The sequence below is a fragment of the Nuphar pumila genome, chromosome 6 (assembly GCF_984573655.1).
Source record: "Nuphar pumila chromosome 6, dmNupPumi1.hap1.1, whole genome shotgun sequence".
Classification (NCBI taxonomy): Eukaryota; Viridiplantae; Streptophyta; class Magnoliopsida; order Nymphaeales; family Nymphaeaceae; genus Nuphar; species Nuphar pumila.
The window spans coordinates 10911163-10927184 of NC_143254.1; the positions used below are offsets into that span (position 1 = coordinate 10911163).

The 16022-nt window shown below is 36.9% G+C and overlaps 1 protein-coding gene across 2 annotated transcripts; it reads left to right on the plus strand.

Annotated features, from left to right (window-relative positions):
* The first annotated feature begins 3165 nt into the window (after nt 1-3165).
* LOC149833943 (putative boron transporter 2) lies at nt 3166-8575 on the plus strand. Of its 2 annotated transcripts, XM_090009905.1 has the most exons (12): nt 3166-3413; nt 3607-3689; nt 3810-4002; nt 4102-4240; nt 4608-4773; nt 5650-5816; nt 6659-6832; nt 6934-7029; nt 7117-7254; nt 7339-7658; nt 7760-8030; nt 8107-8575. In XM_090009905.1, exons 1-12 carry the CDS (start codon nt 3310-3312, stop codon nt 8425-8427), a joined length of 2172 nt encoding a protein of 723 aa, XP_089866031.1. In that variant the 5' UTR covers nt 3166-3309; the 3' UTR covers nt 8428-8575. The 2 variants fall into 2 exon arrangements, with proteins under 2 accessions (XP_089866031.1, XP_089866030.1); XM_090009904.1 differs by having other exon boundaries at nt 7117-7658.
* The last annotated feature ends 7447 nt before the right edge of the window (nt 8576-16022 follow it).

The following is a 16022-nucleotide window of genomic DNA, read 5'->3' on the forward strand; positions in this document are numbered from 1 at the left end:
ACTACTTTTTATAACTTTTAAGATAAGCGCCGGTCTCAAGTTACTTTCTTTCACTTTATTCTAATTCACTCTTTACAATGACACTTTAATCATTTCTTTTATTTTTAATGATTGAATGTCAGTTTTCGTGGATGTAGTATAATTAAAATCAAATAAATAAAGGGAGAAATAAGCGGTCATTTGAATAATTTCTTGAAAAGAGAGGTGCTTATCTTAAAAGTTTTAAAACATAGCGGGTTAAATATAATTTTGCCATAACTTAAGCCCAGAAGAATCACTAGAACAAGAGAACTAGAAATATGAGCATTTCTAACACTTTTTTTTGCAAATCCAACCATGTCAAATGTGCTTCTCATGGTTGTGTATTTTCGATGAAAAATATGATTTTTGGATGCTTGAATATTTAGTCATTGATTTTAAAGCCTTAAAAAAATCTCATTTATGCATCAAAATTGGATGATTTAAGAGCAGATTCTTATAAAACCAAACATGTAGATGACATCTGTATCGGTATGGTTAGATTCAAGAGAAAAGAACAAAAAATCTAAGAAAATCGCTGTTAACACATTAGTTCTCATATTCTTGTCACTCCTTAGAAGCATATATATATATATATATATATTTCCCTAGATCGAGCCAACAAAAAGAGGGCCATTGCTTGGTGTAATGGTAAAGTGTTGGGGCGGTTAGTGCGGAGACCCAAAATTTGAAGGATAAGAGCAGTCACCTCATAGAAAAGGTAAAAAGTTTGCTCTTCAATCACCCTCCCCCATTATCTCTTACGGGGGTGGATGATGAATGTAAGGGTCCCTCCAATGTCGTTCATCCATGGTAATGAATGGCATCAAGCAACAACGATGAGGTAGTGGGATAAGACTTAGGTTGCTGGGCAAATGGTTTAGGTTCAAATCTCATGGGTGCCACTCCTTGCGCAAGCTCAATCCTGACAACTTCTTGAGGGCAAGGGATAAGCCCATGAAGTTTTACAGTGTCAGGACAGCCATCTAAGTACAGCATGACTAGGTCTTTGATCCTGAGGACAGTTTCTCCATATATATATATATGTGGTGGTGATGGTGGTTGTTTCTGCTTGTCTGATAGGAACAGTTAGTGCAGGTCGTGTTGCGACATTGCAAGTTCAAATCCCAATGATATCGTTGTATAACCGGTAAGGGTCGGACTAACCCTAGTTTGCCTTTAAAAAAAAAAAAAACACTTGGCTCACTACCCATTGGTGGCTTGGTTATACTAGTGGGGTGAGTAGTTATTGAAGATTTTTTAATCATCCAGAATTAAGGGTGGGCAAAGGACCAGGTTTGAGCTGCGATGTGCAGCCCAAGCCTGATATGAATTGGCCTCGACACAGCCGAGCTGGTAAATAGGCCGGTCCAGGTAGGCTAAAGTAAAATGTCCATAGAGCCCAGCCTGTTCACCGGTTGGGCTTAAAGGCCCGCGCTAGCCACCTAAATAAACGTTCCTGGCCCAGATGCAACAGGACTCGGACTGGCTTCGGGTCTCCAGGGTCTGGGTCAGGCCTGTTAAGCCTCGGGTCGAATCGGCCCGTTCCGACCCGATGCACCCAATTTGAAAGCAAAAGGACACTACTGGTAATTTACAAATGGTGTTATTGCAGAGCTTAGTCAGTAGAGCTGTAGAAGAGCGCCCGCGCTAGAGATTCCTTAAAAACAACAGGGCCATGTTGGACATTTCACATCACATGCTGTGTTCGATTGCTCTGGTTGGGTTTTTTGAATTGGTTTGGTGGAGGTCAATGGGGGTGCATATGCATTACATCTCTCTTGCATCACCGTATTTGTCCTCCTCTGCAACTTTCCCTGGTAAAATCACCCAACCATTATCAAGTTATCAACATCACTACTAAAGCAGAAGCAATCCTTTTTTCCTAACTTTACAAGAAACTCACTTTTTTTGTGTGGTAAAAATAGTCCATCATCTATAGCGGCCACTCATTCTCTATTTATTTGTGCATCCTCTTCTCTATCTCTTTCATAAGAGACCAACATAAGCTGCAAGCGTTCTTGATGCTTTCATGCTCTTGTGTTTCCGTTTTTCTTTCCTTCATTGTTCATCTTCCTGCTGAAATCTCACTTGGGTACCCTCCATTCAGCTCATAGGAAGTAAAACTGCTCCTTATTCTTGGTTTGGTATATAATGTAGTTGGTGTTTATCAAAATTGCATCTTGGCTTCGCTTTCTTGAGGCTTTTGTGTAGAAAGGTGTGTTTTTTTTGCTAAAAAATAATGTAACTTGGACTGCAGTTCTTCATATCTTTGTGCTGGTTCTGTGATTTGCTGGTTCGGTTATTGGTGAGATTTAGAGGTGTAGATTTCAAATTCCAGATGCCCATTTGCCTTGAATCGTATTGCTAATCTATCCTCAATCATTTGATGAACATGGGTGCCCGCTAAATTGCTCTTTCCACAACAGCTCTTCGCATTTTCAGAGCATAATTAGTTCACCATTTGAGTGATTATGGGTACTAGCTAACTTTCTCTAGTTGTTCAATTTGTTCCGGCGGTTTCAAAATTTGTTAGATCTGTGGTGGACTGATGTGTGTCTAAAACATGTAATCAGTTCTCACCGTCAGTTTCCCAGAGTTTGTTGTGTTGGTGCTTGATAAGAGTTTAGAGTTTTATATCTCATGTTTGGTTTAGGAGGAACCTGGTGATCTTTAGAAGGAAATGGGTTTGCATTTCGTTGAGCTTGTTCGTTAGCTGTTTGGCTTCTGCCATGGAAGTTTTACGTTAGTTTGCTTTTCTCCCTTATGAGCTTTTTCCCCTAGCAGTAGCTTTTATGTGCTCAGCCATGGAATTCAAGTAGGCAACGGTTATCAGTACATAAACCTGACAATAATTCCTTTTATTCGTTTATTACTTCAGGTTTAGGTCCTAACAAATATTTTTCATTGTACCTTTTAGATCATTAACTCACACTCTTTATGTAGTGTAAGAAATATTCAAACAGAGCAGCATGCATCTGAGACATGATAGTCCATAACTGTAAATACTTTATCACGGCCAAGTCAAGGATCACTCGTCAGAGATACGCATACCTCAATTTCTTTTTCGTCTTTAGCTTGAGTATCAGTATATATGATGCAAGTGTAGTTGTTGTCATCATTGTGGAACTTCCATGTTTCAACTCTGTTTCGGACTCAGTGGTTTTGCATCTCTAGCCATCTACTTATCCTGGTCAAAGTACTATACAGTATAAATCCCTCCCTCCCTCCTTTTCTTTCTTTCTTTTATTGTTACTTCTTGTGTCAACATACACGTGTAGTGAATTCCCAATGGAGGAAACATTTGTTCCCTTCCGTGGAATAAAAAATGATCTGGCAGGAAGATTGCAATGCTACAGACAAGACTGGTCTGGAGGTTTTCGTGCAGGGTTTAGGTATGAACTCTTCAGTCTAACTTTTGCTTTGATATAGGTGAAGCTTGTAGATTTGTGGTGTTTATGGTAACTCAAGTTTTTGTTGCATATATTATGAAATCTTTCTTTGGGAAGTTTTCAAAATGCACATATTCCTCTATCGACTGCTTTGGATAATATTTCAACATATCAATATTTTTCTTGTGACACTCAGGATCCTTGCACCTACAACATATATTTTCTTTGCATCGGCAATCCCAGTCATATCATTTGGGGAGCAATTGGAGCGAAATACAAGTATGAGATTAGATTGTTGGGAATTTTCTTTTCCTGTGCTGTTGAGAGTTACCTCTACTTCTATCCTTATTTTGTATTTTGTTTCCATCTAATAACAAGATTCAACCATTCCCATTTCAGATGGAATTTTAACTGCAGTTCAAACTCTGGCTTCAACGGCGCTTTGTGGTATCATTCATTCTATTTTTGGAGGGCATCCACTGTTAATACTAGGGGTTGCTGAACCTACAGTCCTCATGTACACATTCATGTTCAACTTTGCAAAAGACAGGCAAGATTTGGGTCCAAAATTGTTCTTGGCTTGGACAGGATGGTAAGTCATAAACAACTTGCAGGGTTCATTGATAAATGTCCATGGCCATCCTTAAAATATTTTCAAAATTGTTTCTCACATAATTCTCATGGAATACAGGGTCTGTGTATGGACATCTTTCTTGCTCTTCCTGTTAGCTATTCTAGGTGCTTGTTCAATCATCAATAGATTTACTCGTGTTGCTGGAGAACTGTTTGGCCTGCTTATAGCAATGCTCTTTATGCAGCAGGCTATCCGAGTAAGCTTTATGGAGTTCCTTGTTTCTGTGTTGGTTATGGCATCCAATTATGAATTTAGAATTTCTTTGTTGTAGCTAACAAAAATGCACGAGGTTCATCAAGTCATTGTTATAATGGTTCTCTAGATATAACATGTAATAAAAAATTGTTTAGCATATCAGGTCTTGAACTTAAGGAGGTTGAAAAAGTGATCATGAAATTTTGGAAATGGGAACTGGGTTCTAATGTCAACAGTTGCATCAGGTGCATGAAGATTGTGCACTAGCGTGAACTGTTGGAACTTGGAATTAATGGAAGTTCAATAGTGTCTTAAATATTATGTATTCAGTTTTTGAAATACTCAAGTTTGTTAAATGGTTAATGCAGGGAGTTGTAGAGGAGTTTCGTGTACCAGAAAGAGGGAACCCTAAACTGATCGAGTTTATGCCATCATGGCGATTTGGAAATGGCATGTTTGCACTTGTTCTATCTTTTGGTCTACTTCTCACAGCTCTGGGGAGCCGTAAAGCACGATCATGGCGTTATGGAACAGGTATAGTTCAAATATCTATGGTGGAAATATGCTTGTTTCATTATTTATGTGTGTTTTCATGTCTGTTTCTCTTCATCAATGCCAAAAACTGAAAGTGTTATTCTCTACTTTATTGGAAGTGTCAAGCTAACCTGAAAGTTTTAATCAAGGTTGTTTGTATCGTGTCGTATCGTATGATATCGTACGATACGTATCATTACTTTTGGGGTTTACAATACCTGTATCTGGTGTATTCATATGATATTTTTTTCATTTTGGGTTTTAAATACCTTTTGAGGGGCCAACTTCTCCATTTGTCTAAAGGTCATTAGAAGTGCATTTCCACCATGTTTTTTACTCAAAGAAGTTGGTTAAAGTAAAAAAATGCATTTCCACCATTTTCCCACTCAAGAAAATGGGTTAAGGTAAAAAAACTTTATTATGAGTAAAAATTAGGTTCCACACTCCTCCAACAAAGATGACATCAGATGATCCGGCATGGCAATGGAGCACTCAAGTAATGAGTGGAAACCGATTGAAAATCGAGTGCAACTATTGCCATAATATTTTTGTTTATATAGTATGAAAGTATGAGTCTTATGGCATGTTCTTAATTGAAAGATATTTAATATTTTTCATTGTTCTTGTGTGATAGTTGATGTTTGATGATGTCTTATGCAGCTCATAGAGACATAAATGCTTTATATGTGATTTTATGGTTGTATTTTGTGCAATTCATCAATATTTCATGTGATATGATTTTTTTTTAATTTTTATTAATTTTTCTTGATTTTTTTAAAAATTTTATTAAAAATTTATGATACAATATGATACGGCTGGACCGATATGGGTAACGATACACTACTTACAACCTTAGTTTTAATTGTGAATACTCAGGTTGGTTGCGAGGGTTTATTGCAGACTATGGAGTGCCATTGATGGTACTTGTATGGACTGTTGTGTCATATATACCATCTCAAAGTATCCCCAGTGGAATTCCTAGGCGGCTTTTCAGCCCAAATCCATGGTCCCCTGGTGCTTATTCTAACTGGACTGTCATCAAAGTAAGTTATCCTTTTTATTGAAATTTAAATGTTGTCATTTATTATTCAAAATACTCATGTAGTTATAACTTGTTCTACTTTGTTAATCATCAAGGTGATTTTTTACCTTTTTATCCCAGTGTTGGATGTTTGGTTTTATCCAGTTGTTGAAGTCATAATTACCCTCATAAAACTCCAAAACGTGTTTCAATTTTCACTTGTAGTATTGGTACTAGTTCTGACAAACTTGCAAGAAATCTTTGCTGACCAAGAAATGCATTCTCATCTGTGCCACAACCATAACAGCAACTGTGAGAATCTGAGGTAGCATTTACCATAAAGAGTTGGCCAGTCAATAGCTATGTCTTCTTAGAATTGGGTTATATACTAGATTCTCTAGTGTGTTTTGAGTTTTATAGGGCACATCAGTTTTCTAGTTGTCAATGTATACCATGAAACCACTAATGAATGAAAAAATAAGGCCGCTGTGGTGCTCTGCCATGTGTATAAGTGAACCAGTGTTCTTTCATATTCATGTACCCACTTTTATGTATGAACCGCTGGACTTATGCACATGGAATCACTCTATTGGGCTTGAATTTTAGATTGAGATGGCAGTCAGTATCTCACCATTCTTTCAAAAATGGAAACATCTAGACTGATGTTAGAAAGAAACACAATCTTTTTCACATCAAATTGTTTAACCTACATTATGTCTGGCAAATGTCTCCACGCTAACCTTCTTTTCCAGTCAATGTCTGTAAAGATGCACTCTTGATGTTCTCCTCAATCGATGCACTTTTTCTTTCTGAGTCTTAGCTGTAATGCACATCTATGTGAAACTGAGATTACTGACTGGACAGGAAATGTTGAATGTGCCCCTCATATATATTTTCGGAGCATTTATTCCTGCAACTATGATAGCTGTGCTCTATTACTTCGACCACAGTGTTGCATCTCAACTTGCTCAACAGAAGGAATTCAATTTGAGAAAGCCATCTTCTTTTCATTATGACCTCCTTCTTTTAGGCTTCCTGGTGAGCAGGCAGCGTCAAAGACTTGCAGTTAATGTTTCATAAATGATAGCTATTGATTCAATGCCATGACAAACTTTGGAGTATTTTGCTTGATTGAGCAGGTCATATTATGTGGCCTCATTGGCATCCCTCCTGCCAATGGTGTTATTCCACAGTCTCCAATGCATACAAAAAGCTTAGCTACTCTAAAGCATCAGGTATCTACATGAAAAACTATTGGTTTATATTATCAGGACATGCTGGGCCTACACCTAATGCTGGTTCGCTATTGATTTGTTCAACAGCTACTGCATAACAAGCTTGTATCAACAGCTCACAAAAGTATTAGTAAGAATTCAAGCTTGAGCCAGTTATATGGAAATATGCTAGAAGCTTATAAGCAAATGCAGACTCCATTGGTTTATCAGTCTCCACCTGGTGTGGTAAATAAGCACACCCATGTACATGATGTTACTGACAGTCTAGCCTTTAATTTATTTATGATGCACACATGTTATGGTGAACAGGGACTCAGAGAGCTCAAAGAGTCAACAATCCAATTGGCTTCCAGCACTGGGGCCATGGATGCCCCAGTTGACAAGTCCATATTCGATGTGGACAAGGAGATAGATGACCTTCTTCCTGTTGAAGTCAAAGAACAACGTGTTAGCAACCTGCTTCAATCAATTATGGTGGGTGGTTGTGTCGCTGCTATGCCTTTCCTGAAAAAGATCCCTACGTCAGTTCTGTGGGGTTACTTTGCCTTCATGGCCATTGAAAGTTTGCCAGGAAACCAGTTTTGGGAACGTATATTGCTGCTTTTTACGGCTCCAAGCAGGCGATACAAGTATGTGTTAAACTCATTATACTTTTTTCCTTCTTGGAGGGGAGCAGCATTTTGGAGAATTAAATATCTATATTTCTTACTGTTTCTAATTATCCTTGCAGAGTTCTGGAGAAGTATCATGCAATGTTCGTGGAAACAGTTCCTTTCAAGACAATTGCCACCTTCACCTTATTTCAGACGGCATACTTGCTTGTATGTTTTGGCATAACATGGATTCCAATTGCTGGAGTTCTTTTCCCGCTGATGATCATGCTCCTGGTCCCAGTGCGGCAATATTTGCTTCCCAAATTTTTCAAAGGAGCTCACCTACAAGACTTGGATGCAGCTGCGTATGAAGAATATCCAACATTACCGTTTGGCATGACAATAAATGTAAGACTGATATTCTATTACTCCAGCAAACCATTTTCTTTTGACATCAATTCATCTCCTAATAAATGTTTTACAGGATGAAGATACTCATAGTTTTGGAATGGGTGCACGAGTTGGTCATCAAGCTGATGATGAAATTCTTGATGAGATCATCACACGGGGTCGTGGTGAGATCAGACACATCCACAGCCCAAGAATAACAAGTTCGACTCCACATCATGATACTAAGCCGACATATAGTCCAAGGTTTCAAGACAGGGCATACAGCCCCCGTGTGAATGAGCTTAGGCTGGAGCACAGTCCACGATATGGTGGAAAGCTTCCTGAATCAAGTCAAACACCGAGTCCTCGCCTTTCTACCCTGGGTCAGAGCTCTCATTATAAATCCTCTAGTTAGGTCGCTGACAGCAAGCAGAGGTTGCATGCTGAAGGTCATTGTATGTATCTTGGTGATTCATCTTCTTGGTTTCATTGGTATGGTGTTTCTTTTCTTCTTTGGGTAGATAAGTGTGGCTTAAGTATGATCAATAAAATCAAGCTTTAGATACTCTTATGGTCTTGATATTGATTACAATTTCACAATATACCATGCACTTTACTTTTGTCTACTCATACAAATTTTATGATCAATTATAAAACAGCATGGATGCTCAACTGCAGTCTAGATCCAAAAATCAAAGATTCAAAAGGTTGAGCAAAAGGAATATGGCCTTGTTGAAATGCATTTACATATTAATCAGACATTCTAACATCCCAGTAGGCCAGTTTTTTCTTTTATGGGAATTAATTTTATAGGATGGCTTCATTTTCTTAGAGAAAATCATTTTCAATACTTAGCTGCTATTCCACTAAATGTGATGGCTTCTCCCAGGAAGATATTTGTAGACATCCATGTGGGTTTGATTCCTTACAAGGTTTGGTCACAACAAATGCTTGAATCTTGATTCATGTGGACTGCAATGCACATAATAGATGATCATAATTTTGTGGCTCTAATGTGGAAATTGAACCAGACCTCTGAACCATGGATTTTATCAGTTAGAATCCTGATCCTATTTGTTTGTGGTCCACATTTGAGTTTAAAACAACGGAAATATGCTGCTCGCAGCCCAACAATTATTGTAGTAGCAAAAGGAAAAAACGTAAGATTTGCATAGCCTTGTGTCTCATGGAAAAATTGAAACCCTAAAATTGTGTAGAGAGCCATCTTAATCTGGGCATCTGAAGATAAGAGAGTCAGAAAAGGAATATACAAGATCTTTGAATATAATAGAACTCACGTGGTGTCAAATGGACAAGAAGCTACATATATCAAAATTTCTTCTTTGGCCAAAGCATAGATTTGCAGCAATGGACAAAGTGATTCTACTGATGAGCTACGTGTACTGTCCTACTACCTATTCAACCATCTTTATTGCTCAATCATAGAACACAGCTGCATATCAAGACGATTAACCCTCTTCGAAAGATTAAACTAGGTGACCTAAAAGCATCTTTCCACCGATAACTGTATGCTGCACACGTTGTCCTCTGTTGGTTATTCTACTGTTTTCATTGTTTGACAGTTCAGAAAGCAAGTCTTTCAGTGAGATTGTAAATGTTCAGATCCACTTGGGTCCTGGCCTAATTAAGCTCTTACCAGATGTGGATCAGATGTTATACACTAAATCGTGTTAAAAAGTTTCAGTCAAATGATGGCCAAGATCGCGTCGGGATGGATTCCAGATCCAGCTTCACAGCTCATTTCATGATTTTGTATAAACTATTCAGAGCTTCAGCACAGCGAATTAATAACCCTCTTTCTCTGATGATAATGTTTGCTATCCCACAAAGCTCAATTTTAATCATGTTTGATCCTTTGATCAAATCATCCCATGCATCCATAAAAGAAATGAAGCCAAACCACAAAGGTATTGAGAAGGAGAAATAGAGAGAAGTATTAAGTTAACATGGTTCGGTTAGGCCTACGTCCACGAGAAAATCTAGTATAAATAACAGAGGAATACAACTCTTTAGAGAGATCTCACAAAGAAACCCTAAAACCCCAATACACCCAAAACACTCTTTAGTCTAAAGGATGCGTCTCCCTTGAGTTAAAAAAAAAACTCTAAACGGGTCGCATGAAAAAAAATACAAAATAGAATATATCCATACCATGGGGTTTCACCACCAAAGAGGTTTATGGTAAGTTTGAGACTTAGGCTTGTTGGCGCAAGCCCTAACTACCATCGAAAATTAGCGCAACATGGAAGCAGATATGCTATTAATATTAAGCTAAAATCCCAAAAACCAGACCCTTTCCAGCAACTCTCTGAGCTATGTTCTCTGTTTTACTTTGTGGGTGCAAAGGGTAATGGACAAACTCGCTAGCAAATATGGCTCAGAAGTGAAAAGAATGGGGCATGGTCACCAGAGTAAGTGGATACAAGAAGCAAGTATTTAAAAGAGTGTCTTGATCCATGAAGTATTTATAAAACATTTAGGAGGAAGCAAGTAGTAAGTAGCATCAAACAAAAAAAAAAAAAAAAACAGATAAAATATGTGTTTTTACTCAAATGCATCTTTAAATCCTTTGCTTAAAAAATAACTGTCATATGTAGGTTTTGCAATAAAAAAATATTTTTCAAAAAGAAAAAATTCTTGTATATTTTCAACTTCAGCAAAAGTTCAACTTCATGCTGGGAGAAGTGAGTTTTTCATAAAGTTCAACTACATTTATATGTGCATCACTCAAATCCATTAGTGTGGTAGTACATCCTCATCCCATGATCTTACATACATGTGTAGAGTAGAAAGCAACATAATTCAAAAAGAAAGAAGTAAAGAAACCTCTCTTTCTTTTTCTTTTCTTTCGTACCATTAGCAAGGGACTGGCCCAAGATCTATTGATTAAGACATTCCCAGTGGAAAAAAAAAAGACATTCCCAGTGGAAAAAAAAGGACTGACCATCGGGCCAGCTCCATAAGCACCCGATAGGCCCTGACCCACATCCTCGCTTGAGCTAGGCTAGAGTCACCTATAACCAGGCTTCGGTTAGGCTCAGGCTCAGGCCCAGTTAATGGGCCGGGCCTGTCGGGCCCCATGTATTTTATACATGGTCCTGGCCTGGCCGAGTTCATTTGGGCCTGGGCTATATTTTGCAGCTCAGGCTCGACCTGATATGGGTGGGGTACCTGACAGCCTGTTGGGCACTCAGCTCAATGGCCACCCCTAAGGAGGTGTTTGCATGTCACGGAACTGAATCAGACCCCCTCCCCCATGGGAAATGTTTCCGCAAAAAACTCACCTCGACCATGTATTTTGGCACGCCCGTCGAGGGTTTTCCACGAAAATGATCATTTTCGCTGTTTGTGTTGTCACGGTGGGCTCCATGAAAATGCATGCCAGTCCATGCGTTTCGCAGAAAACAAACATTTTCTGTGACACACAAAGGGAAGCAGATCAGGTCATGCTGAACATGAACGTTTTTGCTCATGCCGACATCGTGGCCGTCTGTTTGCATTGTGGATGAATGCCACATGGAATTGTTGACTTTTGAGCTTTTTAAAATGCAAATTGGATGGCCACGATGTCGGCATGAGCAAAAACGCTCATGTTCAGCATGACCTGATCTGCTTCCCACACAAAGGTACCCTAAGCAGGGGGAGTACTAGTGAAGTTTTATACTACCAACATCAAAACGGGACTACAATTCATGGCACATCTTGGCCCGCAACGAGACGTTTGAACCATAACTGTGGTTTCTCCTCATCATTTAAAAAAAAAAAGGAAAAGAAGAAAAAAAAGGCACTAAAATCAGCAACTTACCTACTGGTGGATCCGCTAAAAGGACCCATTTTCATGATCATATTCTTATGATAAAGTGGGACTATGCGTCACTAAGGGCCCCCTTTCAACATGGTTCTTCTAGACTGAAGTTGTGATACCATCAAATTGTTGAAATAATTCATTGCATTGCATGGTAGAAGTCCCATCACATCCTCTCGTATCTACTGAGCGTCATTTGTTTTTTTTCTTATTTAAAGAGAAGGCTTTACATAAAAATGGCATTGATTTCTAAAAAAATCTTGCCATAAATAGATTTACATGTAAAAAGTGGCAAGTGGTGGAAAAAATTAGGGCCCATGTGTGCCATGATGATTTGATGTTTGTTTTCTTCATGATGGGAAAGGATTAGGTTATTCAGTACTTTTCCACGTAAGTTGCATGAAATTAAATGAAATGAAGCTAGTAACATTAATTTTAATCCTGCCTTTATTTGCCAAGGACAAATTAATAAAATGGTTAGCCCACAAAGCTGTTAAGGTGCTTTTATTTTACTATGAATAATAGGATAGCATGTTTACCCTAGTTTTCTTACATGCCACATATCAGCATCTTGTTTTGGTTCAAGTTAAAATAACGATGGTGCAACTCCAATTTTCTCATCAAACAAGAAAGCTATATATATATATATATATATATATATATATATATATATATATATATATATATGTGAGGTTAATCTAATATTAAATTGGTTGGGTTTAAGATTAGATAAATTCAACCTTATTAAAATAAACACTCTTAAAATAATGACATTTTTAAAATGCAAGGTTACTTTTTGAGAAAAAAAAGATAACTTTGATAGATTCTAAAGTTATTTTCTTGAAAAAGATTTTTGACTTTTCCATTTCCTAAGTCCAAAAGACTTATAACTCTAAACAATAACTATCATTTAAAAAAAATATCACTTTCAAAGATATTTTAGTCATTTTTTTTTAAAGCAAGTTAGAGTTAGGCAGACCAGTTACACAACATATCATTGGGTTTTGAACTTGCAAGGTCATTTTAATAAGTGTGAATCCATCTAATATTAAACACTACTAATTTAATATTAGATTAACTGTATATGGTTTATGTTAACGAGTATACCTATAATCTAGTTTAAATCCAAAGATGCAAGTTATTTTGACACAATCTAACCTTATAGATGTGCTCGATTTAGTAAGAATCAACTCTTGGATCATGTTTTTTTTATGTTCTTATGAGTTAAAAAAAACATGCCTTCCTAACTGTTGATTTATAGACCTCCAAAATAAACTATATAAAATTCTGATTCTAGCCATCCAAAAATCGGTTCTTACTAAATAAAACCTGTAGATCATATCTATGGCGTTAGATATGAGAAAACACCCAAACAAAGGGGGGTTTGCCCCCATTTGCTGGGTGGTTTGCACCTATTTTCGTATAAAAATGGTTGTCTTTTCCCTAGGTGTAAACTGACACAACCTTGCAAGAAAATACAGGGCCCACGTGCTGCCTATATTGTGGTGGATTGCCATTTCATATAAAATGGATTCCCCACTGTGACAAGTGGATAAGACACTCATATAAAAGGGCCATGAGGTCCTTTCCTTCAAAAAGGAGGTCCCTCCCCCTTTTATGTAACAAATGGATCTTTTAGAGCACATTTGATGGTGCATCAAGACAAAAATCAAAATGGATATTAATTTTAACAAACTTTGGATGTGGCCGATGCACGGAACACCGTCTATAGCATTTATAATAACATGGACTTTTAGTTCCATCCCCATGTTACAAAGAGAAGAGGGATGAGAAAAAAAAAATTAAAAAAAAAATGGGCGGAAGGGGCAACCCTCTCTCTTCTGTGCGGCGGTCAGAGGGGTGGATGCGAGGCCGAAGGCAAGGCCTGCAATGAGCTCTCTCTCACTCTCTCCCCTTCTTCGTTTATGTTTATGTTCATGTTCATGTTCATGTTCATGTTCATGTTCATGTTCATGTTCATGTTCTTGTTCTTGTTCTTGTTCTTGTTCTTCTTCATTAGTGTTTTTTTTCTTTGATTTTCATTAATTAGGTTAGATCTTCTAAATAATTAGAATATTTTTTTTATTGATTAGGGGGTTTTTCTTTATTTTTTATTGATTAGGGGGGTTTTCTTTTATTTTCATTGATTAGGGTTTTTTTTCTTTGATTTTTGCTGATTAGGTTAGATCTTCTAAATAATGAGGGTTTTTCTTTGATTCTCATTGATTAGGTTAGATCTTTTTTTTTTATTGTTGTTTTTAATCAATTTTTTTTAATTATGGCTTTTTATACTTAATTTGATTAGGGCTTTTCTTGTATTTGATTATGATTGTTTTTTTATCTTCTTTAATTAGGGTTTTTTATATTTAATTTTATAATTTATTTATGGTTTGTTTTTCTTGTAGTTAAGGGTATTTTGGATTATTTATGAGTTATTTTTTTTCATTTTAGGGTTTTATGATTTATTTATGGTTTTTTTATTTGTATATAAAAAATATGAATTCTTATTTTTTTTTCTCAAATTATCCAAAATTTAAACATTTTTTTTTTTCGAACTTTGATCCGGTTTGAGATCTATATTTGGAGTTACAATCCATAAATTTTTGATAAACTTTCATAATTAGATCTAATATGATACTGATTAAAGCATTTATATATAAAAAATTTATCAATTCTTATTTTTTTAAATAACCCAAAATTTAAACATTTTTTTGTTTTTAAATTTAATCTGATATCTATATCTGAAGTTAAAGTTCATCATAAACATGTTAAAATACTTTATGATTGGGCAAATCAGGTCATACGATTCAAAATGAAGTAATCTGACCCATTATCCATGATTGTCCAAGTTGTCTGCACATCATGATAAAACAATGAACATTTGGTACACAACATCCGATTACAGTCCAAATAAACATTGAACTTGATACAATTGTTACAGAAAAAATCTATTCCATCTTTGTTGTTCATTTCATCCAATCCCGGACAAACCATCAAACATACCCTTAGGTTTCCTTGGTTTCATTCCCACCAGTAAGAAAATACTATCATGGGAAAGACATCTCATCATGGGAAAGTCATCCTCTAGGTGAAAACAAATTATACGCAACATATTAAATGCATGACTGTTGTTGTTTCACCAGCATATGAAGATGGAGGGTTTCATAAGTAAACCGTTCATTTTCATGTGTAAAATGGGTGAAATTAATGAAGCCTTGGGGAGTGTTTGTTACAACCCCACTCAAAAGAAGGTAATTTCCTTTGAAAGGCACATCCTGAGGGAAAAGTGTTTTAGAATGAAAGGAGGCATGAATCTATTTTGACAGAAAACTTGCTTTTTGCATTTATTATATGGACCCCACCATGCATTTCTCATGTGCATGTTTGTTTAACCCGTCAGAAAGAGAGATCTCTTTTTTTATCATAAAGGGCCTCTTTCATAGGAAAGGGCATAAACAAATGCCCCCAACAATAATAAAATCAAAACCAGTTCCGGGTTGTGTATATAGTAGTAGGATAGTGTGGGCTCGCTTAGCTCTGGGAAACTTCGCTGCCAAGCTACACTTAGGACCCTTTGCTTTTATTTTCAATTGAATGATTAATGAGTCTCCAATTTGCATAATGAACCCATCACTTAAATTACAAGTCACAATTTGGCCCACCCATTTTTGCTTGAGTGTGGGTTGGTTGCTTGTGAAGGTAAACTTTGTTGGTGGTTGGATCCTGGCCACTTATCATATCCAATGATACTGGGACTTGAGTCCTGAGCTCCAATAAGAGGTTGGTTAAACCGTACATGATTGAATCCATCCCTGCAGTTGAAACTTTTAATGAAATTTGCTAGAACTCTACACTGATATCTGGCCACTCCTGAATTTTGTTCTCTTTGATCCACCTAGACCTGTCCATTCATGGTCAAATATAGATAACAACTTTTGCATGCGCAAATATTTGGAGCCCATTACAGTTTGTAAGGTCCAATAGGTAGGGATGGAAAATGAGACAAGCTGCTCGTGGTCCGGTTTGTGTTCAGCTCATAGAAAGCTTGTTCGTGAAATATGCTCAATAAGCCGAACATAAACAATGGGTGTTCAGTTCGGCTTGACTGGTATAAGCTTGTTAACTATTATATAATAAATATATTGTATATAAATTTTATATCATAGTGTAGATGATTGAAGTGT

What these genes read in the sequence shown, in the direction of transcription:
- LOC149833943 (XM_090009904.1), top strand. Translation starts at nt 3,310, where the DNA reads ATGGAGGAAACATTTGTTCCCTTCCGTGGAATAAAAAATGATCTGGCA. An exon ending in ATCATGGCGTTATGGAACAG is followed by an intron (nt 4,774 to 5,649) that starts GTATAGTTCAAA and finishes GTGAATACTCAG; the next exon opens with GTTGGTTGCGAGGGTTTATT. An exon ending in CTAACTGGACTGTCATCAAA is followed by an intron (nt 5,817 to 6,658) that starts GTAAGTTATCCT and finishes CTGACTGGACAG; the next exon opens with GAAATGTTGAATGTGCCCCT.